Source organism: Chelon labrosus (assembly GCF_963514085.1).
Source record: "Chelon labrosus genome assembly, chromosome: 7".
In the NCBI taxonomy this organism is placed as follows: domain Eukaryota; kingdom Metazoa; phylum Chordata; class Actinopteri; order Mugiliformes; family Mugilidae; genus Chelon; species Chelon labrosus.
In genome coordinates this window covers 16211235-16237464 of record NC_140343.1, presented here as the reverse complement: position 1 = coordinate 16237464, position 26230 = coordinate 16211235, and the positions used below count along the sequence as shown (strand labels likewise).

Here is a 26230-nt window from a genome sequence, read left to right as displayed (position 1 = left end):
CATTCTGACCTTCTTCGGGCAGCTCTGTGTAGCCTACCATGAACCGTTTTCTTGCCGTTGGCTCTTAAGGACCCCTGGCTGCCTCTTCTTGTGCCTGTTCAAAACAACCAACATGTAAGGCTGCGTGCGCCAGCTCAGGGTCGTGTCAGGCCACCATTTTACAGCCCCATTACAAGACAGCGTTGTTCTTATCAATCTTTTACAACCATCCAGTCCCGTAACATTATAAAATCAATTATATGAGCTGATATCAGTTTAACATGGTGTCTTTGTTGCATAGTCATGAACATGAAATAACATTTGTTCCCTAACCAGCTACTGGAAATGGAAAATATGAACAAATTCATTTTCCAAACTACAATAATCCCTTTATTACAATGGTTTCCTTTATTTTCCTTTTTATGTATACAATATTCAAAAGCCAGACATTGGAAAAGGTATAATCTGTTATTAAAAATGGCACATTTATTGCTACATTACTGTTATATACAGGACAGTTCTCAACTATATATATTTATATATGTATATATATAAAGAGAGATTGAGGGAGGCACTCTGAAGACCCTGGAGGAGTCAACAGTATCCTCACTCCAAGATGTCAAGCTCTGTACCTGTGAATGTATTTAACACTCAATGGTCTCACCCCTTTTTTTTTTTTTTTTTTTTTTTTTTTAGTTCAACAAAGATATGACAAAGCAAGTTTTTCTTTTCAGCGCTTTCTTTTAGAAAAAGAAGTCAAAGCCCGTCAGCTGAAACTTTGCATGCTCCTGCAGTAATCGGGGATGTTTTTTTTCCTGCAGGTCGGAAATCTATTTCGAGGCCTGTGTCAAGAAATCAAGTTGCCAAACCATATAATTTAGTAAGTATGGGATGCTCACAGAATACTAAAGGACATCTAGTCAGATTTTCTCTTGGAACAACTCCGCAATATTCAGCACACTTACTGATATTGTAATAATAGATAAAAACTCAAAATACAACTTTTTGGAAAGAAGAGATCAGTACTTCTTGCAAAAAGTCACTGTCAACACCTCCGAGGAGCTGGAAGAGTAAAGGTCAGGGGTGAGAAATGTCACTAATGACTACATACACTGAAATCACTGCAGCAAAGGGCTTACACTCCGATATACAGAAATTTAAAATGCTTCATATCATTAGACGTTGCATCTACTATGGAAAATAATATCCCCTACATTGGAACCGAAGGAACACATGCTGAAACACGCTTATGTGCATCGAAGGCAGACAATCAGAGTCAAAAGCAACGTCTCTTGAACCCTGTCATGTCAAATGATTAAGCAAATGTAGGGCAGACTAGAAAGAAAACTCATGACCTGGACCCGTGACCTTAACTTAAACAGCAGTTTGGACAATAAAATCCAGTTGAATCATTAGGGGGGGAAAAAAAGGAATAAAAACTAAACAAGATCTACGTAACATTTATTTATTTAACTAGATACACTGAAAGAAAAATCTCTTTATACCATTTAAACTTCTTCCTGAAAATTGAAAAAAGCATTAGGAGAAGGGAGGGTGGGGGAATGAACAAGTACCTCTTTAATCTCCATGAAATGAAATGATATGGTTCACAAAATAAAATTGTCTTAAATGAAAATACAAGTTCAGGCACTGATAAGGTATCACTCTCCCATCATGACATCTTAAGTCTTGAGAATGAAAAGGCCACACTATTGATTTGTATAGGTCTTTTTCTTCATCTCTTTTTTTTTTGTAGAAATTAAACACACACAATTCTCTACCTCCCATTTGTGATTACATGTTGATAAAAAAGAAACCATTCACAACATGACATGGGAACAACATCACAATAACACTGTTTTGTTCTCCACATTATCCATTACCATCCACCAAAATCATGATGTCTGCCTCCAGAATTAATGTGCAGGAAAGCCGCACACCGAGAGCCACTTGGTTTAGGGCAGACATTAGAAAAAAGGTGAAACGAAAACTATCATACTGTACTGACGAAACCCAGGAACACAACTTTGAAAATGAAGGCGATCCACATTTGTATGGTAGCTACATTCAAAAACCAGTTGCATAATTACTGTTAAAGACAAAAATCCCTTCCCGCATTTTGTCGTCAGTGCCTCACTGCCGAAGAAGAAGTACGAACGAACTCCTCAACAAGACGGCGGCATGTACTCTGTCCACATACGTCCCAAATGGAAAGAAAGAATTCATCTGGGTAGCTGATGATACGCCTTACAACTAAAACTGGAATATAAAAGGATACACCAAACGCTTTTCCAAACATTTTCCACCTGACCCTTTTCCTCTGCCATCCCAGTTCGATTTTGAATTGAACAATTTCATTTATATGTCAAATATCCCCTTATACAGCTCATCTACAATACACTCTAAAATTCAAACTAATATTGCCATTTATGTAAAAAAATCTACAATGTATAGACTAACAAAAAATATATATTTTTTATATATATTTAATTTTGAAAAATGAAACAGAATAATGTATGATGTGAATTTACATGTCACACTTCTCTCGGTGAGAAACGTGAGAACACACTTACTCAGGAGGAAGGTGAGGAGCTGTAATTCAGTGGGAATGCTCATTTAGAAAAGAAAAGAAAGCCTCGGTTACACAGAGGCTCGTCTGCTTTAACAACTTCAGACCGATGAGATTCCTCCTGTAAAGTAACCCGGATATTTTTTTTTTGTCTTTTACAGAATATCAATTAAGGGGAAAGACTTGAGCTGTAAAGTCTGCTGGCACTGTCAGTAAACCATTTTAAGAAAGCACTAAGTGGGGCTGATCACTTAGCGAGTGAGTCAAATGGCTTTTATACAAACTTTCAGGGACTGAAATGCAATACAGGTCAACACTTAACTTCCAGCCTAAAACTATACAACTGTGCTTTGTCTTGTCTATGTATGCTTTAGTACATAAAGCAGTACAAAAACCTGGATCTAAAACAAGGGGCTACTGGAGCAACACTAGACTTTGTGGTCAACAAATAGGAAGAACAGTTTTGTTTTGTTGACAGATTCTACCACTTGGATAATTCATAACCTTCAAGGAAGAAGTCTTTAATTCCAAGTCTCCAGATGCCTTGTGGGACGAGAGCGGGCTCCAGTCAGAGACTTTCTCTTGGTCAGAGTTCCCGTCTTTCATGTAAGCTGTGTTTGAACTGTCAAAACTTTGACCTTTGCCTTGCGACCTCTCCGCCACCCTCCATACACGAACACACAAGGAAAAGTCACAGAGCTTGGACAATTCAGCTTCAACTATGGGCTTGGTTACATAACATATGTAAGACTGTACCATCACGCTGGGAATGACATACATTAAAAAAATAATTGCTCATACACATAAGCAATCCCTCACAATAAATGTTCCTCACATGTAAAGCAATTTGCTTAAATGTCAAATAGAAAACATGTAACAATTAGGCACAAATCCTTGATTCAATTTGTGTTTGTTTAGGTCTCCATTTTTTTGTTTCCACCAGAGCACTTCTCGGCAGTGTGTGAAGTCCCAATGTGTGTGGCAGGACAAAAAGTACTCCAGCGTTCCAACATCATGTGGAAACCAAAAGAAAATAAAAATCTTAACATGTATAAAACAAAGCAAAACTTAAAAAAAAAAAAAAAAAAAAAAAAAAGTTCTTCACATTTGAGCTTGTAGTCATGGTTGGGAGTGAGACAAACAGGCTTTGTCAGTTTTGGCAGTATGCGTGTGTACGAGTGTGTGTGAATGTGCATCTTGAAACTTGAACGGACAACACACAGACATGTCCACATATACACACACACTGAGAGTAATGGGTGGAAGAAATCTGTTAAGGCCACATCCTCTGAAAGCCAGGGGAACACCACCAGATCTGTGAAAAGGACCACAAACATTATTTCTAACATAAACTTCTTTAACACCTGATAAAATGTGAGTGTGTGCTTCTATTTCAAAAGGCAATCTTTGCAGCCTACCTGGTGTTACATGTGGCCAACTGGATTGTGGCCCTCTCCTCCCATGCTAGGGTGGCCTCCTGAGAGCTGCATGGGTGCGTCACCCACCACCCCAGACACCTTCTCTTCCTCACGGCGTTTTAAACATGCAGCCTTGGGGTTAAGGTTGCGCTCTGACAAAGAGAAAGGGAAAGCAGAAACAGGACTCCTCAGTATAAACAAATAAAATGGGCTTAACACAGGTCAGGAAAACTATGACTCTGACGCATAACATCTTGCTTTCAGACTGACCTCTGACTTGTTGTTCTAAATTGAGGATGACATTGACAGCTTGGTGAAGTATGAGAAGTTTGGTCTGAGGTTTGTCATGGCTGAGGTGCAGCTGGCACATCCTCCCAAGCTCCTTAAATGCTTCGTTGATGTCCCGTACTCTGAGACGCTCGCGGGCATTGTTAGCCACTCGCCGTTCCCTCTCGCGCTCCATCTTCACCTCAGGGGGAAGGTCCTCATCATCTTCGTCCAGACTACTTAGAGAGAAAAATCAAGTAATGAAGCCGGGTGCAGGAAGGAGAAACTCCAAAACAAAACATAAAACACAGACATTCTCATGCTACAGTGTAGTTTAACGTCAAGAGCCCAGACCGAGAACCAACACTTCTGTACTTAATGAATGCACTAAAAATGAGATGTATAATATTTTTACAGTACTGACTGTAGTAGTAACTTCTCACACAAGAAGCGGTAACTCCCACTCTACATAATCATTTCCTCATAAGACTTAATGCACGCTTAAACTGGATAGATTCACTCTTAATGACATTCAACCTTGTGTGTGAATTGTAGGACTTTACTTTCAAGTTTGAAATCAAATGACAGCAAAAACTGAGACGATGAATCTTTGCCCTTGTACAGTATTGTTTGCTATTGTAATGTCGTCCTCAGAATAGTTGTCTGTAGTGCGTGTAATTATTCACAGACAGGAATTTTACTACCAAGTCTAAAACTTAGGCAGCAAATACATAGTTCAGGTCATAATATAACAAAGACTCAGGTCAAGTTTTTGACACCAGGTCTGTGAACACAGGCTTTGAGTGGCGTCTGGCAACAGCCAACAAAGCACTACAAATTGATTCTCTTTCGGAGAAACTTACTCATCTTTCGGGTCTGAAAGGCTAGAGAGCATCTGGAGGGTCAACGCCTCCTTTCTGAAAACGTGACATGAAGGAAGGGGGATTTTGACATTGTTAAACACCTAACATAGCTTGGGCAATCAGCGGGAAACAAAGGAAAGAAGATGAATTACACTGTAATGGCATGTGTAGCCTTGTGGTGGACAGGTTCCAGCATTAGACGGCTCTCTTTATATTCTCAGACTGACTAAACAATCGCCACTTTTGTAGGATAGAATATTTTAATGAATGGAAAAAAAATGAATGAACACACTTGGATTTTACATCAACATACCATTTTTCGAGTGGAAACACAAACACAGGTACAGAGGGTAAAAAAGTGAATGGATATTACCTTGTTCGACTGCGCGCTGCCTTGGAGTCCTTCTTTTCATCGTCTGATTTGTCTCCAACAGATGAGTTTTCATCGTCCTCTCTGTCTTCTCTTTTGATGTCTGAGCTACTGGAGGAGTGTGTGGAGCGCGCCATACCACCAGGGAGACCTAGGGACGCACAAATATGAAGATTAAATGCTAAGACACTAAAAACCTTCAACTTCAGGAGGGGATGTAATAGGAGTCATGTTATGGAAAGTTAATTCATTTCAAAAGAGACCACACTAGTTTATGTATAACATATTCAGTACCTTCATGCCACGAATAAACAAAATGAAATCGCATTATTTGTCAAACTTACTGCTAAAGCCTTCTGGCTGTCCAGCTGACGGTGTGGGTCCGGATGCGTGATGACCGTGCAGGAGGGTGCTGCTGGGTGGAAGGCCTGTGGGCTCCTCATGTTTCCCTCCCTGCTGATGAAGGTGGACAGAAATCATGTGAAACTCACAAGAACGGTCATAGCAAAAGCACATCACTACAACTCAGACTGAAAATGAAATGCGTTGCGTTTTGCTGGCTGCAAAACACACAAAAAAAAAAAACTCCAAGAACAAATTAAATTAATTATATACTTTGTAAATTCATAATTAACAATATGTATATGTTGTGAGTTGAGATTTACCGATTCCACTAAAATATTAACCAAGTCATGAAAAGTCATTGTCTTTTTTGGCCAGCAGATGGCAAAAATGTTTTGTTCCTTGTAGAAATAAAGTCACAAGCAACTTTTCTTGCAAACAGAGCAACAAATTAATCTATTTAAACAGATTATAGCATAAAATTAAAACACAACCAACATTATCATTTTTATATTTACATTTAAATCTCAATAATGACACATTTTCATAAATTACTGAGCATCTGAATCACATTGAACACAATGAAATGAACTTTAGTTTGCTTCGTGTTGTTGTCAAACTAATCCTATCAAAATCCCAAGTGTCCATCAAACACGCTCAAAAGAACACACAAGTTGAGAAGAGTAGGTGACTCACCATAGCAGTAGGATGTCTGTTGCTGAGGGCAAGGCTAGCATTGGGGAAAGCTGGAGACAGGCCTCCGAGGCCACCGTTGTGTACTGAGGACAGCAGGCTGTGCATGTCAGCGCCCTCTAAGCCCTGGCCCACAGCATGGTTACGGAGAACATGGATGGCCTCTTCCAAGCGGTCCTCCAATTTACTCTGCTTTATAAATACATTAAAAAGGAGCCAAGACATCAGCATAATGAAAGAACGAAAAGGAAATAAGGCTCAGAAAAATACATTGTTATTTCAACAGTGCATTTGTCTTATTGCACATGAAACTATAAAAATAAGCAATGCTAAAAAGACTACATCAATATGGGCAACTTCAGACTTCAAAATTATGCAGCAAGAGAGATTCCTCTACATACCAGTGTATGTGGCTGCCCTTCATAGTTGGGTGTGGTTGGTCTTTGCCACTGAGACTGAGCTCCTCCTGAGAGAAATATTGGAATTGTGTTAAGTTGTAATTCTTGACTTTACACCAGATGGAGCTGCAGACGCATTTTTGAGCAAAAGGCTGTTAAAAATGTAGAGAATCATTTTCATTCAACAAGTTAAACTGATTCATGAGCCAAAAACAAGGCTCCCATCAAACGGAAAAAGTAAATGAATTGGACTAATGAAGGTCCTCCGACATAATCCAAATGTGGGGTTGAATGGCAATTTAAAGCAAACATAAACAAAGATAAAACCACCCTCACTCAGTTTACCAACACTTTGACTGGCCAAATTTTCACAGCTCCAAGGTTAACATGAATCTTACATCAAGTTAAATGCTTGAAAATCCAGATTATTTTTCATGTTGTTTAATAAGACACATCTATCTACAGGTTATAATGTATTCATTTGTGACTGTGTTTATATTCTTTATGTGAGAACTGATCTGTACCTGCAATAGCCTGAGGAGATCCAGGAGTAGATGGAGCCGAGGAGAAATTATTACTGTTGTGGTCCGATGGGTAAATCTAAAAGAATTGGTCAAAACAACACATTAACATTATTTACAACAAAAAATAAATAATTAAAATAAATCTAAGATTTTGAGTGAAAATATGCGACGACAAAATACATCATACAAAATCACAAAATACTCATATGTGTATCAGGAAAACTGCTTCTTGTAAAAAGAGCTAAGAAAAGAGAATAATCATAATAATGATTAATATAAACATATAAGTGTTGTCATCATCTTGAAAATGAGCAAAACCCTATTTTAGCTAATCAAATAACTTCTTATTGTTTGCGGATGATCTGCAAAAAATAAATGATCAAAAACTATTTTATTTACTTATGCTAATGTGTAAAGCACAAAACTATTTTATGTTTAATCCGTCTTGTTTTGGGAGAGTCTGCCATCAGTTTTCACTTTGTCAGAGGAATTAAGACTTAGCCGGGAAAATTATTCAAGTGTTTTACTGCCCAGCACTAATTTATAAAACCAACAACAAACAGAAAAGAACTCACTGAGGCAAGAGCCTTCCCAATTTCATCTCCTGAACTGCCAGCTGTGGTGCCTCGGTTGGCTGCAGAGACAAAATAAATCATGTGAGTCAGATGACCTGTTAATTTGTTCTTGAGAGAAGGAAAAAAAAATAATAAAAATGAAATGACCACGGCAGTTGATTCAATGACAGACGCTACCGTGATACTTTTGTCATTTCTTCTGTTCCTTACCCATAATGCCTTCCCCGTTGATGGCGGGTGTGTGGTTGTAGGTGGTGGGGGCTGAGTGGAAGCCATTGACTTCGCTTCCATGCAGAGGATAGTTCTGTGGGGACAGAGGCAGGGGGTGACGCTTCTGGAGAAGGGATACAAGTAGCTTTATAAGCCACAAAAACTGATCACAGAAAATTAGCCAATGTGAAAAATGAGAGTAGCTCAATTAAAATGTAGAAAATGTTACCAAATTTAAAATAACTGTTCCAGACTTGGAGTTCAATTCTTAATCAGAAATACAGATAAAATTAAAACCGTAATGAGGCCGTTTCTACCCACCATTCTGTCCTGCGGGTTAATTGCAGAGAAGGAGCCTGGCTGTCCGATGTGAGGGGAATTACCCAGCATGGCAGAGTAGCCTGAAGATGACCAAGGGTCTTCTGACACAAGTGAAAGAACATTAAAAAAAATATATAAAAACAGGTTAATGAGGAAAAAAAGAGGAAAAAAAAAACAAAAAAACAATGACAATAAAAATGTATATTTTGTGAAAGATTACCTTGCACGAAGAATGAGCCAGGGTAGACGGCTCCAGGCTTAGCACCAGGATATCCTCCATTGTCTCTGGCATAGTCGTCACCAGATGTGGTAGCATACACCTAAACAAACACACAGGTGATGAGCAGCTGGACTACAATTTCTGAAATAAGAAATCTGTCCTTTGGAAATAATATTTAAGACGAGTCTGGAACTAAAAATATATATGTATCTCATAACCTCAAGCATTTTGATAAAGTAGTATAATGAAATAAAAAATCCACCATATCCTTATGAAGAATCAATTAAACTAGCTTCTAGTGGCCACAAGATGGCGAGAGGGAGTCTGCCAATGGTGGAGGAAGGCCGGCTCCTTGCATGTAGAGGAGAACACAGTGGCCATGGCATGCTGGGCACAGCGACGGCTTGAATCCCAGTGCACAGTGAGCACTTCCTCTAGCTCCTGGGACCCCAGTGACATCGCACTGCCTGGCCTGCAGCCCCTCCCTATTACACACTCAGTATCAGCTCGCACACATACCATGCATTCAGTGAGCCAACACACCCATCCAAGCACAATCCAACAGCTACGTCCTCAAACTAGCACTACAACAACTCTGCATGGCATCGGCAGAGGATTGGACATATAAAAACGACCAGCTCTGACGAATTTCAACTTTTTATATTAGCACCGTTAAGAATCCAATAACACATCTTGTTAAATTATCGGTGATAAAAACGGATACAGGCCCTGAGAATACACAGACTAAAGACAAGCATAGAAGCCCTTAGTTTCCAGACACATTCAGCTGCCACTCAGTCCGTCTTTTCCTCCTCTGTAGTACACGGCTGATAGAGGAAGAGAGAAAGAGAATGGAGGCTATGCTGCAAAGAATGCTAATCCAGAGAAGGGATTTTTTCTGTAATTTGATTTAACAGGGAGAAGTGGAAAGGGAATGGAGAGATGCACTTCTAATTACAGAGCCATCTGCCTGTTCCTGGACCACATCCAACTCCACAGGCAGCTGGGCTGAGGAGAGGGAGCGAAGAGAGGGAGAGAGATGGGGGCTGGGATCCAGTCAGCAAGAGAGAGGGAGAGAGAGAGAGAGAGAGAACGAGAGGGAGAGGGAGAAATTGCAGTGGGTAGGGGGTGGCAAAGGGGCAAGGGGGAGGATTGAGGGGGAAAAAAAATGAAGGCCCTGATGATTTATGAAATGGGCAGAGAGATAAGGGGTGTTGAGGGGGACAGGAGAAGGTAATCTAAATGACTTAAACAAAGCTTGATATGGCCAGGGGAGTGTGAAGGAAACAGGGGATTTAAAATGATCACGGTTAATTCAGGGGAAAACATGATGGAGATGGCTTCATTTAACAATAGGCTTTGAGTTGTTCTTTCACGGGGAACAATGTCGAGTGAATCCTGCTGCTCTAGATGGGAACACAGAACTACACAATGACTAGTGCTGCTGGATAATTGTATTCTCCGGAAGAAAGGGATTTCTAGGGTAAAATCCTCAACTAATAGGGGTTTAATGTAATTCAGGTTATGACCGTGTAAAGGTCTCTACACTAGAAAAACACGGGTTGCGGCAAGGGGTGGGAGTAGATGAAGATTAACATCAAACCAACCTCGAAGCGCTTGATTCGACCACAATGGTTTGTGGTTAGTCTACTGGACAACTAGGGGGCAGAAGAGAAGCTCTTCCATCGTATTTGTTTATTTGTTGCAGATGAGAGGAGGTGAAGGTTCATGAGATTAAGGTGAGGATCTTGAGCACAGGTAGCGGTAGAAGACAGACGTCGGCTAGCTGTCAAGATATGGCATTTATGTTGTGGCTATTATTTGGCCATTTGTTTATGTAAAGTACAATGATTAAAGTATTAAAAGTAGATAAAGGAAAAAAGAAGAGTCCGTTGATGAGAAGTAGGAAGAGACAAGTATAGCAGGGAAGGAAGACCACAGGATCATCATCGGCAGTCATTAATCTGGGCTCAGACACGGGGCTAAGAGGCCTCGCAAGCACTGCGCCTCACAACTGGGTCACTCACAGGGGGAGGCCCACCCAGGCCATCATGTGGTGAAGCGTAGGCGGAGGGCTGGGCGAGGTGGGGGAGGGGGGTTCACACACAGACATCTCATCATTCGCACTAAAACCACGCAGCCATCGTTCACACCGTGGGGAATGACTGAGGTTCAGACAGTTGAAGGAAAAAAAAAAAAAAAAAAAAAAAAAAAAGGGGGCCTCGGCCAGACACGGTGTTCACACTCAATCTCTGTGATGTAGTCAGTATGGCAAAGTGTGTCTCCACACAGAGACGACAGCAGCCACTTCAACACGACAACACCCACAGGTGGAGGACGGCAGCAGTGACGTTACACAACTTCTTTTCTTTGACAAACAAGAAATCAAAAAAATGGGCCAAGCCGAGAGTTAACCAGGTTCAGTCTGATCTGTCCACATACAGACTATTAAGTCAATCTGATAAACACTCGCTAAGCAAAGCAGCCGGTTGGAGTAGTGGCATCAGTTGCAACCGTTATCCCAAACTAAGAGTGGAAAAGCAACACTATTAATGCTTCACTTAATTTCCTGCCAGATTAAGCATCCGTGGCTCTGATCTGGACCTAGTCAGCCATATAAACCCTTCATCCATGCATTAAAAAAAAACATCAGCCTAAGCATTAGTCATCTCAGTCGTCAAAAGTTGGTCAAGTTTTTGTTATTAGGATTTGTGCAAAATATACAAAGATGGCAAAACCAAAGTCAGAGCTAAAAATGGTCAATAACTTGTTTTAGCTGAGGTGTTGCCCTGAAACACGGGGGCACAGATGATGCACGGATTCCATTCCCAGTCTCTGAGGTCACTAATGTCATCTGAGAACTACAGTAGCATGAGGACAGGGTTACAGAAAATGTTTGTGTAATGGCAATATTTCATGCTGATGATCCAGTGGCAGCTAAAGCATCAAGACTGAGCTCTAACAGCAACACAGGCAAATGCCCAGTAGAGTCCTTACTGACGATCAGGTTTGCCTTTTTACAAAGCAACACACGAGTAGGTTCAGATCTGTAGTGAACTTTTAGTTAGTTAAGGTATAAAACAACAAGAAGGGCGTGAAAATTTATTGTGGTATTCAAATCAGGCAAACACCTCTGAGTCATTTTTACCGTTTCTACAGAAGATGAAACTGCTTGACAGCCCTAGTGGGTAATCAGCACAGGAGTCAAACTTAGATTATGCAAATGATTTATAAATATATGTGGAATCAAGCCTTTGTCAAGTCCCTTTAAACCAACAGCAACATCCACTCAGTGCACATTCAAACATGTAAGAATGACGAGTGTTTCTAGCTATGCGGCTGCCATCTTCCACACATCAGCTGCTGGGAACTCTGGGCCCACTGACAAAATCTGACACTTGGTGCCGCAGTGAATCAAAGCACTGAGAGATACTTCATACTGCTTTGACCTCTTTTCATTTTTAAGAAGTGATGTTGAATCTACAAATCTAACTACATGTATTTAAGGGTACTTTAACTATTTTAAGGAACAAAATTTGCAAATAAGTTGATATTGAGGAACTAAAAAATGCCAAGTTTGTTATTCACTTATATTGTTATAGGTGAAACTCTGGGCAATTTGTTATTTAGCCAAACAACTTTCTGACTGGTTTATATAATGCGCTGGCTAAAAAAAAAAAAAAAAAAAAAAAAAGAGAGAGGGTATAAAAAGTTAAAAGTAGTAAAAAGGGGAAACGATTTTCTAGACTCTGAGCTTTACAAAGCAAACTTGAAACTGGATGAAAGAAAATGGAAACATAAATGGAAACATAATTCAAACTGAGCCACTGAAGAAGGTAAGTTAACCGACCTGACAAAGCACCTCAAAATCCTATAAAATAGCTCGTCTGTATGACAATCAGCCCTGCACAGCACTTGAAACCACTTGACCGCAGAGACAACCACAGTGATGATGTTTATTGGGGCCCGAGTTTCCTAACTGTCAGCTAGCCTAGAGCCTGACTGAGCAGAGGGTCTTTACCCCCCGTTTGTCACAGAACTGCTCAACCAGAAGCAGCGTACATGTAGAAAGAAAGAGGGACAGAAACAGAGAGAGAAAGAGAGAGAGAGAGAAGGAAAGAAAGAAAGAGAGAGAGGGAACTGGCTCTAAGCGGTGAAGACGAGCAGAAATAAGTTCTCACCGAGGATGGCAGGCCAGGGGGTTTCCGGATCTTCTTTGGCTGGGTGTCTACATGCAAGCAGCAAAGACAAAGACAAAAAGAGGCGGAAAAAAAAACAACAACAAATAAGGACTTGGCTAAAGATGCATTTGGAAATGTTATGTCAGTTCAGGTGCAGTTTCATCAAGGGCTTGCTCTAATTTCAACTGCAGAACATAGAGCACAGTGTCTGTGTATGTAAATGAAGTCTTGCATACAGCTTTAAATTTATCAAACAGACAAAATTTAAAATGCAAAAGCCGTACACTTGTTGGTACTCTTATTTTAACTTAATATCTTTGAATTTTGGCCCACTGGTCAGACAACATAAGCAGTGTGTGCAAATCGGGGCAACATTAACAGTAATATTAATGAATGAATAATGAATATTAACGTTTATAATATCAGTAGATGGAAAACCCGATTTACTGGGCACACATGCCCCATGCCTTTTACCTATGCCTCCATCAGGCGGCCTTCTCCTGGGGTTGTTGGGGTAAGACGGATAAAACTGAGACCCGGACTTGAGACCAGAGGGGGACATGGCATCTGGGCTGGGCATCGATATGTCGCTAGGAAGGAAACCAGGCTAGGAGAAGAGACAGAGAGACGAGGCTTAACTAATAATATATACACGAGCGTGGGAAAGCATAGTACAACGAAATAGTTTCTCTTCTAAGAAACCATGACTGTTGTAAATTCAAAGTGCTTAACATGAAAAGAGAAGTGAGAAAGCGGGGCTTCCTTTACACTGCCTCCTTACTTTAATTTAGGCCTCATGAATGCAGAGCTTTGCAGTGAATTGCAAGGAACAGGCATAGTGTCAACATACCTGGCTTCCAAAGGGAGGGTATGGTGGCCTCTCGTTTTTACCTGCGAGGTGAAAGTGATGGTTGTATTTAGTGCACATGAAACCCTGCACATTACACATTAAGACGCATTGGTGTGTGCTAATTCAAATGGAAAGTAGGTTTTGAAAAAGTACAAAAAGTCCAGAGATGCCCTCCCCTTTTTCAGTACGCTCAGCTGCATAAAGCCGCCGCCAGCCAAAACCCTAGGGAAGGTTTCTGCTTCAGTGCCTCAACACTCAACGAATGAACACAGGCACGCACATATACATGCATGTAGACACACATACACATTTTGGCATCCAGAAAACAATTGTGCGGTCATAACAAAGAATGAATAACAGTCAGGTCGGCCATTATCGACATGATCGTTTTAAAACTGGAGTGTGACAAAGCAGCATTCCTAAAGAAGATTTAAATTAAATTATATACACTGACACCACTTAAGGGCAACACATATTTCCCAAGTTACATTACCAGATAAGAGTCACATGTAAAAGACTATTTACAGAAATCCAACAGAAGAACTTACTGGCAATTCCTGAACTGATGAATGGAGAGGACAAGCCCTCATGCTCACTGTAGTGGGGTCCTTCTCCATAGCCCTGCTGAAAAATAGTAGACACAAAACAACATGACTAACCTTAAAAAGACCAGAAAAAATGTAAACAAACAACATGTAGAAGACAACATAAGACAAACACACGCCAACACGCTTGCATACCTAAACTACAACCACTCTTGAAGGTCATCTCCATCTTATTAAAACTCCTATATGGCTTAGTGGTTGCCCTCCCTCCGCTTTTCTGTCTAACTAACAGGATCCATGCCAAACAAATCTGCATCAGCTCGGGGGATTCAAACCGACTTTCTTAATTATCAACTTGTGGTAATCAAAGCTTGCTGCATCCATTTCACCCCCCGTTCCTTGTATTTACACAGAGTTGTGCCAAGACATTTATGGTGTATGTGAAGCTGCAATTACCGGTGGGCTTCAACTGAGGTTCTGTGCTACCAGAGAGCTTGCCAATGCAGGATCCTGGGCCAAAGTTGTTAGGTAGAAAGTAAAACTACCACTTCAAATCGAACATGGTTCCAGGAAAATGTAATAAGATGTTGTGGTGGTTAGAGGAGGAGTGGGGGGGACACGTGTTTTCATCTATGGCAGAGTGATTAACTGAGTATGTGTGAGTGTGTGACAATATCACAGCATCTGGTGTTACTGCTTAGAACTGCAAACTTAAAATCATGTCAGACTAAAGCGTGCGAGTGTATTTAGGTCTTACCCGTCCTTGGCTGAATGAGGGGCTGTTCTGTTCTGCGGAGCCCCAAGACCCGGAGCCGCTGCGCTCGTCTATTGCTGTAAAAAGACATATTATTCAGACTGACAGGTAGAGATGATTGGCATGTTAGTGTGAAGTATAAATATTTTAGAAAGCAGTCTGACCTAAATACTAAAATGAATTAGAACATATTATTCTATGCATTTCTGCAGATACGTAGAAATGCTCCAATTTTGGTGAAATCTGTCACCATTATGTAGTTTATACGTTCAATGTTCGTTAGTGGCCGCAATCGGCTAGTCACGAGCCAAACATAAGCATTGCTTTTGATCAAAGAGGTTTCCGTTGCATTCAAGATGCACGCCAATGTTAAACCAGTTCTGGGGAAAACATGTAGGAGATGCTGCTTAGTGTTTCCATTAGTGTTCATTATGGTCACTGAACAGCAGAAAATTAACCATTTACATTCTAATGTAATCCAAGAGGTTAAAATGTCATCTACACCACATTTAAATTCCACTCAGTCAATTCAACACACGCACAAACACATAGGATAACACGAAACCAAAATGTGTAGAGCCAAAAATTTGAACCACACTCTGTTTTAGGTAAAGAAAGAAGCGATATGTGGCACAAAGAAAACACAGCCAAAAGACTGGTGGAGCAGAAAACTCCAAAATACCCCCATCATCCCCTTCTCCCTGTCTAATGCACTAATGCTATCCAGGCTCTCTGGAGACACAAGGCTTAATTGCATGCTGATTTGCATAATTGTGCATATTAATGCGGTTTCCTTATGAATATTCATATTTCGTCTTTGATTTTTGCCTAATTAAAAAAATGTGTGTGAGAAAGCAAAAGAGAGAGAGTGAGCGGGTGGAAGGAGAAGGGGATGAGAGAGAGAGAGGGGCGAGAGAGCGAGAGAGAGAGAGAGAGAGGAAGGAACAAGAGTGAGAGGGGTCTGGGTGAGATCAGCAGCCTGGCTGACGAGTGAGAATGAGTGATGAGACTAACAGAGCGGTGCAAGCACCTACACACGCTGCGACAGCCGTGATCTATGGAGCTGATGCCAGTGGCATGGAGAATCAGGCAAGCAGGGAGGAGAGGGGACCTCAAAAGATCAGTGTTGCTCACTGTCAGATCAGCCCAGCTGAAAGGCCACAGCACTAATAAAGCACTGCACCACCGTCAACCATGTCCAATGGCACAGGACACTGGTGACGAGCAACGCTGCTAAATAAAGATGACAGAATTTGTATGGAGATACTTCAGCCAATGCTCGGTGCCAGGAGAAGTAATACCAAATTAGCGAGAATAAAATCCACTTTAGAGGCGAGACATCAACAAAGAGCCCGTCTTCCTCTAGCCTCGCATGCTTTAATTCAGACACCTTGTTTCCTGTTCGAGACACTCAAGCTTCATCCAACACTTGGGCTAAACCTCAAGTATTTGTAGATGTTCTGAACACATTCGCACTACAATCCCCTAAAAATCTCAAATTATCTCCGTCAACAATAACCTGCACCGCGTAGGCCACCGGCAAGCAGAGTTAAGAGAGTAACTTCACAGCTATTTTCAATACAACACTCATCCTCCTATGAAGCCTCCATTTGGCCAACGGGGGTGCAGCAGATAGAGCGAAAGCACGGCTGCGCAGGAGAAGTCTGACAACATTGTTTCACACTTACTGGAGTAATTAACTCGAAGGCAATTAAAACAAGGTGGAAAGCCGCTGAGGTGACACCGACGCCTAGGAAAGCCCAACTATGCCAGAAGAGAGCTCTTCCTATTGTTGTGATTCAGTCGTTCAGTTTCACCAAAAGGTGTGCCAAATAATAAAACAATGTCAAATATTCTTTAAAATGACGGACAAAGCTTCACATCCATCACAGTGTATACTGGCACTACACTGAAGACAATATTATGAGGATGTGTATGTTACAATTTTCCACTTTTATAACTAAATAATAATTAAGAGAATTAAGAAAAAACTTGTCCCGCAATAGGGAAATTGTGAGAAATTGTGTATAAGCAAGAAACGGCCATTTTTTTTTTAAGTAGGTCACTTAAGTGTTTCTACATCTGCTTTGCTGGCCAGCAAAAAACACTTTAAGCCCTTACTTTAAACCAAACTTAAAACAACAAAAATGAAACTGTTGAAACCGATGAACCCAATCTCTTATTTCAATATTAGGCGTACCATTTCTCTGCTAGCATTGCTCTTAAGCACCTACTTTTTTGTTTTTAAACTGCAGATATTAAATGTTGTTGCTATTATTATTATTATACAATGTGATACTTTGAGAGCAGTGCATTTAGAGGACACTGACGGCTTACAGTTTTCTGCTGTGTTTACATTTTAATTGTAGAAGCAGAAAAGCAATTTTCAGTGGATACAAGCAAAATTAGATTTTGCATTGCATTATTAAAGAAATGCAAAGATCATCTCAGGTTTTCAGAGCCATTTATGAAAAACAACACTGCAGACAACTGAATTACAACCAAATGCTTAATGCTTGTCTTGTCAGTGGCGTTTATACAAACAAAACATCTATGATTACACAGCATCTCAGTACTTGGGCAGTATAGCTCCTGCTAGTTTAGAAGTCACATCATTTCCATTTTCAGAGAATGGACTACTTAGAAAGATAATGTGAACATTACTAATCTACACTACTATTGCCCTAGAAAAGATATATATATATATTCACTCTTCATGTTGTTGAATCTTGCTATGCACCTAGCTAACAATATTGCTTCTAGTAGCTGATCAATACAAATAAATCAACATTAAAAATACCCGTATCCACTAAGAATTAGACCTGAACATTAAACATGTCAACATGGCCTGAAAACAACAGGTTCTCTGGACTTATGTCACATCCATCTAGATTTTGGCATGGTTAGTGTGAATGAACTCACAAGGCAAGACAAATACTGACTTACAGCCCGAGCCCGGAAAAATATTTATTTTCTGAGGCACAAAGCCTTCTCATGGCTGCAGGCTCTGAAAACATCTAATTTAGTTGAAGAAGGAAGCCACTGGACGCCTTTGAGATTTCCTCTTTCTGTGGAGCCTAAGATCTTTCATCTCACCATTGCATAGAAAATGTGTGACAATGCTGCAGCTGTCTGCAGGTAGAGTGCAAAAGTTAAACATGTGGCTAGTAAGTTAGCCACCTAGAGAGACCACATGCGTAAATTCACAATGTTGTTTGTTGTGATCTCAGGGAAGCGAGCCTGTCGCCTCCCGTGTATTTGTTGTTTTTTTTTTTTTATGGGGGTTGGAGACGTTGCCAGCAGCTGCAGAGGTGACAGAGGGGACGCCTGCCTGAAGGCTTGAGGGCTTGGCCAGCTCCCACCACACACCGTCACACTCTGCCTCCCCTACTTCTACAACATCCCACACTTCTTGCCAATCCTCTTTTCTCCCCCCCTTCTTTCCTCTCCCCTCCATTCTTACCGGCACACCCTTCCCCACGCGCGCGCGCGCACACACACACACACACACACACACACACACACACGCTCTGGCCACTGAGGAAGGGAGAAGGACGCCTAATGCAATTAGCACCCCTCTGAGCACTTTTGTGTTGATGAATAGAGGTGGTCTGGTGGGCCACTAGGCTGCTCGCTGCCGTTCCCGCGCTGCTGGGTCCCTGAATATACAAGCCGCCTAAGTGACGTCATAGATGGACATTGTTCTTTAATGGTTATCATTTCTATAATAAATAGGTTGCCAGGCCTGTAGCCCTATAATACTGTTAAAAAGAAATCATTTGGGCTGAGCTTCAAAAAATGGAAGCATCAAGTCTAGTCGAGAAAGCCATATCTAAGAAATACTATATATCCAGTCAAAGCGTGGGGGTTTTATTCCTCATACGTATAGTCTGTCGAAAAGAGACTTGTTCCTTGTGAAGTCTGGACTGTGTTCAAAGTGGTATGCATGTTATAACATGACACAGATCTACAAGAAACTATCACGCTGGAATTTGCACATGTTAGCATTTTAACTTTCTGGTGCTGTTACCGGCTACCTGGAGGTCTCCCAAAGTTAAAAGTGACAGCTTTAAGTATCACATTAAAATGGGCGTCAATGACCGAGGGCCACACTTTGGGATGTGAGGAGGGGGGAGGAATTAACTCCTTACTGCTTAGTAATTACCTGCTGTAATAGAAACAAACAGGATCCTGCCTTCCACGGGCTGATCCCTCTATTCAACAAGCTCTCTCGCTCACTCTGGCCACTCACTGCATGCTGGGCCAGTTTAAGAGGCTGCGAGCTGGGGGTGAGGGACATTGTCTCAGACTCAAGCCATTTCCTGCAGATCAGTGGGGGTAAAAGCCCTGTGCTGTGTTGGGGGAGGAGTGTTTTACACTTCAGGGTGGGGGAGTCGTTTCAAGTCCATAAGCCCCTTCTTTGCCTTTGTTCCTCTGTGGCCAAGTTCTCACTCTGGGGAACACTGGGGAGTGTGACTCGATTTCACACGCCAGGTTGGCAGGGTGACAGAGGAACGAAAGTATCACGACTTACTAATAACCTTCAGGAAGAGAGAAAAGCTCACTCGGAGCATTCAAGTGCTTGACTGAGTTAACTGCAGCTAGTTTGCACTTTAAAATCTGGACACATGAGTAAACAGGAACCAATCAAGCTGTAGCTTTCTCGGTTTGTGAATTAAAAAGAGCACTGTTTCTGGAAATGTATGTACCTGTGGAGTTTTTCAATTGAAATACTGTAAGGCCTTGAGCACCACAAATAAAACTCACCTGAGCAATAGCAGAGACCTTAAAGTCAGTGCAAATAAAACTGAAACTGCGTGATAGATACCGCAAAGGTTCAGAGAAAAAAAAATATGTTTTTCTGATCTCAGTGAGCTGACCTTTAAGTACTTTCTCCACGGTATCAGCTGCAAAAACTGTATTTTTTTTTAAATTCTGTTTCCTAGTTTTGCATTTAACGTAACTACTTAAGACCACAGACTTCTCAATAATACATTTGTATGCCAGCGCTTTGCTCAAACTTACACTGAGCCACAGTAACAAGTTAGTCGGTTAAAAAAAAAAAATCTCAAATGACACAAGAATGAGAACCAACATTAGTGAAGACATGCAGTACATACAAAGCAGGAACACCGCTTTGAGATTAAGCTTAAAAGCTTACCTGATCCACCAAACTGAGTGCTGGCGAGGGTCATTGTCCTGTTTTTCCCATTGGCTACTGGAGGCGCGAACATCTACAAGACAAAAGCAAAGAGATACCATAACTAACAAGGGAAATGATGCCACACTTCACACTTCCTATGTCCAGAATTAACTAACGTGACACACACATATATGTCGATCAGTTGTGTGTTCTTTTCCTTACATGCATTTCAGTTTTGGATCAGAATAATGTGAGATACAAACAATTTATTTCACTACAGGTTAATGGCATCATTTTCACACTTTTCAATAATATACAGTCTGTAGTCAGAGGTACGTTGCTCCAGAACAAAGAGCATATAGCAGCTGAACTTTGAAAATGCTGACAAGACTAACCCACTGTGGGCTTTACCATGAGGTTATGGTGTGTGGTTTAACTATCTGCTATGTGACGTTTTACACCGACATGGCAAAATTTACTGTTCAAATCTTTAAAAACGAAAAAAAAAATGTAATATAACTAGGACACCGGTTGGCACCATTTGACATTACTGCACATATATTTTTTTTCAAATGTATAAACAGTCAAACAGCGGATTTAGACAACAATCTTTGCTTCCATTACACATTATTGCATTTGCCACGAATATGTTCCTTTATTCTACGTCCAATCAGGTGTGCTTTTCTGAGACTAGCCAGCAAATAAACAAAAGGACGAAGGAAATTTGTTTGTACAATGTTCAACAGTTTCACACTCAATTATCAATGTCATATTTAAACGGAACATCTGCTGAAACAAACTGGCAGCTGATCAATCTGAGCTTTTCTAACACAAGCCCAACTGTCTAATGACAACCTCCCACAACCTCCCTTCACAACACAAGGTGCGTTTTTCTTTCATGGGATAAGGTTTCGTTTAAATACCAGCAGTGTGGCAGAGACTATAACTATATTAACAAAGCAGCTAACTGCATCATGCAAGTCGTTATAATGGAGCTCTACCAACAACTAACAAGCTAGTAACTCCTGCTATGATATATATAGAAAAAAACATATATATATCATTTAATTCCGCTTCACGTCTGCTGACAAATATTCATCAAAAGTCAGTTTGGGTTTTACTTCTTGTGCCCCACTCATAATAATGATCCAAAACTGGTCTTACCAGCAACGTTATTGGGAGAAAAAACTAACACAGCCCCACTGGGGCCCTGATATGTTTATGTCGGCTGAAAAAGCCTTCATAACAAAATGAAACGCAGGTAAATAAAAGCTGAACAGAATGGCCCCGTACACTTTGTAGATAATGTCTGGGGATAGCTTCTCCGTGAAAATGTCTTTTATAAAATCTAGAAATGTGACAAAAAGTCACACAGGAGTCGTCTGCTCATCCCAGTTCATGCACCACAATATTCCACTCTAAGATCCTGTTAACACGACAAACAATAGTGAAATTATTTCTACCATTTCCTGCAGTTGTTCCTGATTCACTATTTACATTTTATAGGTCATTAGTGGGATCCATTTCCTTGTCGCCTGCATCTGTGCATCATCTACATATCCTATATTTAAAACCTGAATTCATTTTCACCCATCACCCTGAGGTATAGCAGTATTTTACCTGCTATACTTTGATGCGATCAGCACTACCACTGCATGCCAATAATGAAGAATGGAAACATCTTGAGGTAACGCGAAGATTGAAGATTTTGGGGAAATTTAAAAGTGTCTTTCCTCGCCCCTTAACCCGCTTTTCTTTTTTAGACCTCCAGCTTTCCTCTGCCCATCCCCAAGCCTGTATCGCCCTCTCTTTCTCCCACTGCCACCCCGAACCACCCAGACTGCTCTCCCGCTCTCTTACCGCACTGAAATCCAGGAGGTCGTTGAGTTCCTTGTCAGTTCCCACTGCAGCCATTCTTTGCTGCTGTTCGTTCATACCCTTCAGTCTCTAATAAACCCTATGAGAGAAATTTGATACAGGATTTTAATGGCACTAGCAAGCACAAAGAGAAGTTACATGTACCTCTTAAAAAATGGGGACAATGGTGGTAATGAATGATTCAAACTACTCTACCTTTGCTACAACGCAACCCTTATCTTAACCCATGAGATGATTCATGTTGGGCATGTCATTTCTCTCCCAAGATAATAACACCAGTGCAGGGGTGCAGTATGTCAGCATTCCTCTAAAAATCAAAGGCAACTTTCTCGTCGCCGATACATCAAAATTATAAAAACAAAAAACAAACAAAACAAAAAAACGTATAAAAACGCATGCAGGTCATAAGCAAATGATGAGTATTTGAGAAGTGAGCCTCAGCTGGCAAAAACATACAGCTCAAATTACTACCACGTTGAAATATAGACCGATGACGGAAAAAAAAAAAAAAAAAAACACAACATGGGGATAAGAAATACAACAAACAGATCTTCTCTAAAATGCTATTTTCCCCCATCAGACTGCTTTCTTATCAAGTGAAAGAAACGCTGCCATGAAGTGATGAATACTCTGCCTTTAAATCACTACCAAGGAAAAAAAAAATGCCTTTCATTTTACGCAAGCCTGGCACAAAGCACAACCATATGTCGATCATTGCTACATAAAAGAGAATGTAATACATTTACAATTACAGACATAATTGGGACTATTGTTAGCCCAAGGAAATAGGGGTGAAAGGCAGAGCTAATGACTGTATGCAAACACGTCATTACCAAATTACCATATGTCAGCTCAGAAAGAACCTTGTCAAATGACACAGTGAGCATGAATACTGGATTTACTCTGTGTTTTGCATTCCAACGCAAGCCTGAGGCCGCTCTCTGATGCTGAGCGGTGGTTCTGCAAGCCTCACAGGGGAACCAGTGGTAAGGGGAGCAAGTGGAAGAATAGAGGCACTTGGACACCAACAGGTGGTGTGCTTTTACAGCCTCTTTTGTAGTTCAGTGCTAGCATACACTGATGAGAAATAAATGTTTGTGTATGTGTGAGAAAATGCAAATTTTAACAGATGTAAACAAAGGAAACTCTGAATTTGCTTATCAAGAAATGCAATTTGGAACAACCTGCAACCAAACAAGTAATAAATCATCTGTTGCATGTATGAAAATAACACAAGTCATGTCAGGGGAAACAAACATTGCAGTCCGAGCCTATGGTAAACTTGGACAAGTGGAACTAATTTAACCTTGGTACAAGCGAGCATACGCAAAACATCAGCCCAAGTGTATATAGGCAAGGAAGATGGCTGTCATGGCCGCCCCAAACTTTTTGGGATAAGATGGCATGTGAAGGCCAAGAAAGACCATACACACCACTGAAATAAACTCCCCAAATAATACCTAACCACCGAGTTAAATGGAGCAGAGCACATGGAGGGGCTTAATACAACAAAATGGCATCTTCAGCTACTGCTGGATCAATATTTGAAGCAAGCAGATTAGGGGTCTTTGTCACCCCACACAAGGCAGAGAAGGCAGGTCATTCTGCACAAAAGAGCCTGTGCTGCTACTAAAACCAAGCCACTGAGCTAATAAACACACGCCACTAACGAAAAATGAATCAATTCAGGACTTTAAGTTTGGGTGTTTTGAGCATGGCCTCCAAACAGAGTGATGAGCCACATTAAGTTGGTTTTTAATTTTGAGGATAGTTGTTGTTGACTTTAACTACTATTAAAGCACTATAATGCTAAAATAAGAGAAACGTAAAAATAATAATAATAATAATAAAACTATAACGTGTTTATCTCACGTGTTATTACAAAGCACTAAAAGGAATAAACAAGGGGCCGCGGTGTTGAGAGAAAGGAGAAAAAAAAAAGAAGCATTTTCAACTGTTGATTCAAATACGGCTCAAAAGATGTCGTGCCACAAACATATTTTCATAAACGAACACCTCGGGCCAAACTGTTTACAACAATGCCAGTAAACACACGTATGGAGCTACAGGATGTAGGCTGAGCAGTGTTTGATCTGCCCCGCTAGGCCACATCCAGGGCCAGGCTGCTGTGTTGCTGACAACTAACCCATTCACCATTTATTTTGTTGACATCGTCCTCCAGCGCTAACAAAAACCATAATCTCCGGGTTGTGTCTTTCCAGTGTAAAACAAGTGCAGCGGCCCTGACCCGGAGAGAGCCACGCTCCAGTAAAAAAAAGAAAAAGAAAAAGAAAAGAGGAAAGAAAAAACTTCACGCAACAAATGCTGAGCTCTTTCTTTCGCGTAATTATTAGGGTTCAAGTCGTGCATTATGAGGGAGTTCAGTGGAGGAGACGGTGGGGGTGGGAGCATGAGGAATTTCCTGCCAAATGTGCAATAAAATAAGTCTAGCTGGTGGCCAGACACATCCATAAAGGAATGTTTAAATGGCTACCAAAGGGGGATTTATGGAAAGTTAAGTTTCTCTCTGGGAAAAAAAAAAAACACACGACACAAAGTTTAGCTAAAAAAGCTCGACAGCAACGACAGAATTAATATTTCCACTTACTAGCTCGAGCTAGTGGCGGAGGCACACGGTGAAAAACAAAATGAGGCTCGTTAGGCAGCGCTAACATTTAACGTTAACGGAGTCTCTCTTTTTTTTTTTTTTTTGCAGAACAAAGGAGTAATTTCCTCCTCTCCGTGGTCGGTGCGGAGACCATCACACACTTGGCTCGCCACCTCAAACCAGACAAAAAAAAAAAAAAAAAAAAAAAAAAAACTTAACATCCCCCCGCTTTAACCACACATTCCCGAAAACTTTTCGACAATTGCAGCCGTCAAAATAGGTGTCAATGAAACCCGTCGAAATCATGCAACTTTCCCCCGAAACGCAAAGAGTAAGAATGTGTTTTTACCTCTCCTCTCCAAGTGTCTGATATCCAACAGTAAAAAGAAAAGCCGAGACTCGCGAGGGGAAAAACATAAAACTTCGGAGAGAATTTCGACCTCAGTGCATGAAACGCATTGGAGCACAGTAGATGTCTTCCTTTTGTCCCGGGAAAGCCTGCTATTCACGCAGCGCCCACGTGTTTGCTTCAATGTAACAAGTCTGTGTGCAAACAAATCTATTATAGTAACTAATCTCACGTCTTCCTTTTTTGTTGTTACAACTGAGATGATTTCATTCTTCTCGTAGACATCTTCACCACCTCCGTCCACATTGTCAGACGCAACAACGTATCCCTCCGCACGAAAAGTGAGGGCCTCAACGCCAGCGGTGTCCGATTTCAAACGCCTTTGAGAGATGGGGCTATTTTTCCGAGGAAAAAACGCAGCGTGGACGTCTCCCGGCGGTCGAAGCGACGGAAAATGTATAATTCCGACGCTGAATTTCGGGTACCGTGTCTGCAATCCTCAAAATGCTAGAGCGCTACCAGCACTAGGTCGTCCAGCGGAAGGCTATCGTAAGAAAGTTACCTGCGATTACACAGCAGCAGCTTGACGAGATGGCACGATAAATGCGAAGGGGCTCAGCCAATGGGAGGGTGCGCACGGCTGATTGACAGCAGCTCCAACCAGTAGGCGGCCTTGAATCCAATTAGTGCCCGCCTTCTTCTTGACGCTCACTTTCCCTGTATGCTCAGGGAGGCTGGCTGAGGGGGGCTCCAACATGCCCGCTGACATCATTTTATCACTCTGGTTGGTGTGCCCCCTTTCTCGTTTTTTTAAAAAACAACATTGCGATCTTCGGGTTTATATTTTGTCGTATTAATTACAAAATAAACATCAGCTGTAAACTACATTTTAAGTGGTACAGTGAGGGTTTCTTTTAACATTTAAATGAAGCCACACGTAGCATAAAACTAGCTTCACTGCTAGCTATTATGTCTATATCAACACAGCTAGGCAGCTAGGGGGCGATTTCTTCATAAATTGTTATTAAATAAAGAAATTATTTCCTCTTTCAGTCAATGTTGCACATGCAAATGTATATATATTTAATAACTACAGTTTTACATCTTGTACAGTTTCATACAAATGCTTATATACTGTATTTAAACTGATGTATTGCACACAATATTTATACA

At 41.0% G+C, this 26230-nt stretch overlaps 1 protein-coding gene across 11 annotated transcripts; it reads right to left on the bottom strand.

Annotated features, from left to right (window-relative positions):
- Nucleotides 1-356: 356 nt before the first annotated feature.
- Nucleotides 357-25591, bottom strand: tcf3b (transcription factor 3b). 11 transcript variants are annotated; one of them, XM_084548789.1, is made up of 21 exons: nucleotides 25058-25591; nucleotides 22083-22179; nucleotides 20241-20313; nucleotides 15083-15156; nucleotides 14329-14404; nucleotides 13781-13821; nucleotides 13405-13537; nucleotides 12931-12977; nucleotides 8750-8849; nucleotides 8530-8630; nucleotides 8209-8332; nucleotides 7999-8057; nucleotides 7424-7499; nucleotides 6903-6967; nucleotides 6505-6693; nucleotides 5811-5922; nucleotides 5470-5617; nucleotides 5097-5150; nucleotides 4237-4472; nucleotides 3967-4118; nucleotides 357-3863 (listed from the first exon to the last, which is right to left on the bottom strand). In XM_084548789.1, exons 2-20 carry the CDS (start codon nucleotides 22155-22157, stop codon nucleotides 3973-3975), a joined length of 1929 nt encoding a protein of 642 aa, XP_084404915.1. In that variant the 5' UTR covers nucleotides 22158-22179; nucleotides 25058-25591; the 3' UTR covers nucleotides 357-3863; nucleotides 3967-3972. The 11 variants fall into 11 exon arrangements, with proteins under 11 accessions (XP_084404915.1, XP_084404919.1, XP_084404920.1 ...); XM_084548793.1 differs by having other exon boundaries at nucleotides 4237-4469; XM_084548794.1 differs by having other exon boundaries at nucleotides 5811-5919.
- Between the last annotated feature and the right edge of the window lie 639 nt (nucleotides 25592-26230).

Bases quoted from the DNA above. Each gene is read 5' to 3' on its own strand.
- tcf3b (XM_084548789.1), bottom strand. From the start codon at position 22,157: ATGAACGAACAGCAGCAAAGAATGGCTGCAGTGGGAACTGACAAGGAA. The intron at 15,157-20,240 runs GTAAGCTTTTAA...GTCTTTTTACAG, and splicing joins CACTCAGTTTGGTGGATCAG to CAATAGACGAGCGCAGCGGC. The intron at 5,151-5,469 runs GTAATATCCATT...TCACGTTTTCAG, and splicing joins GCAGCGCGCAGTCGAACAAG to AAAGGAGGCGTTGACCCTCC.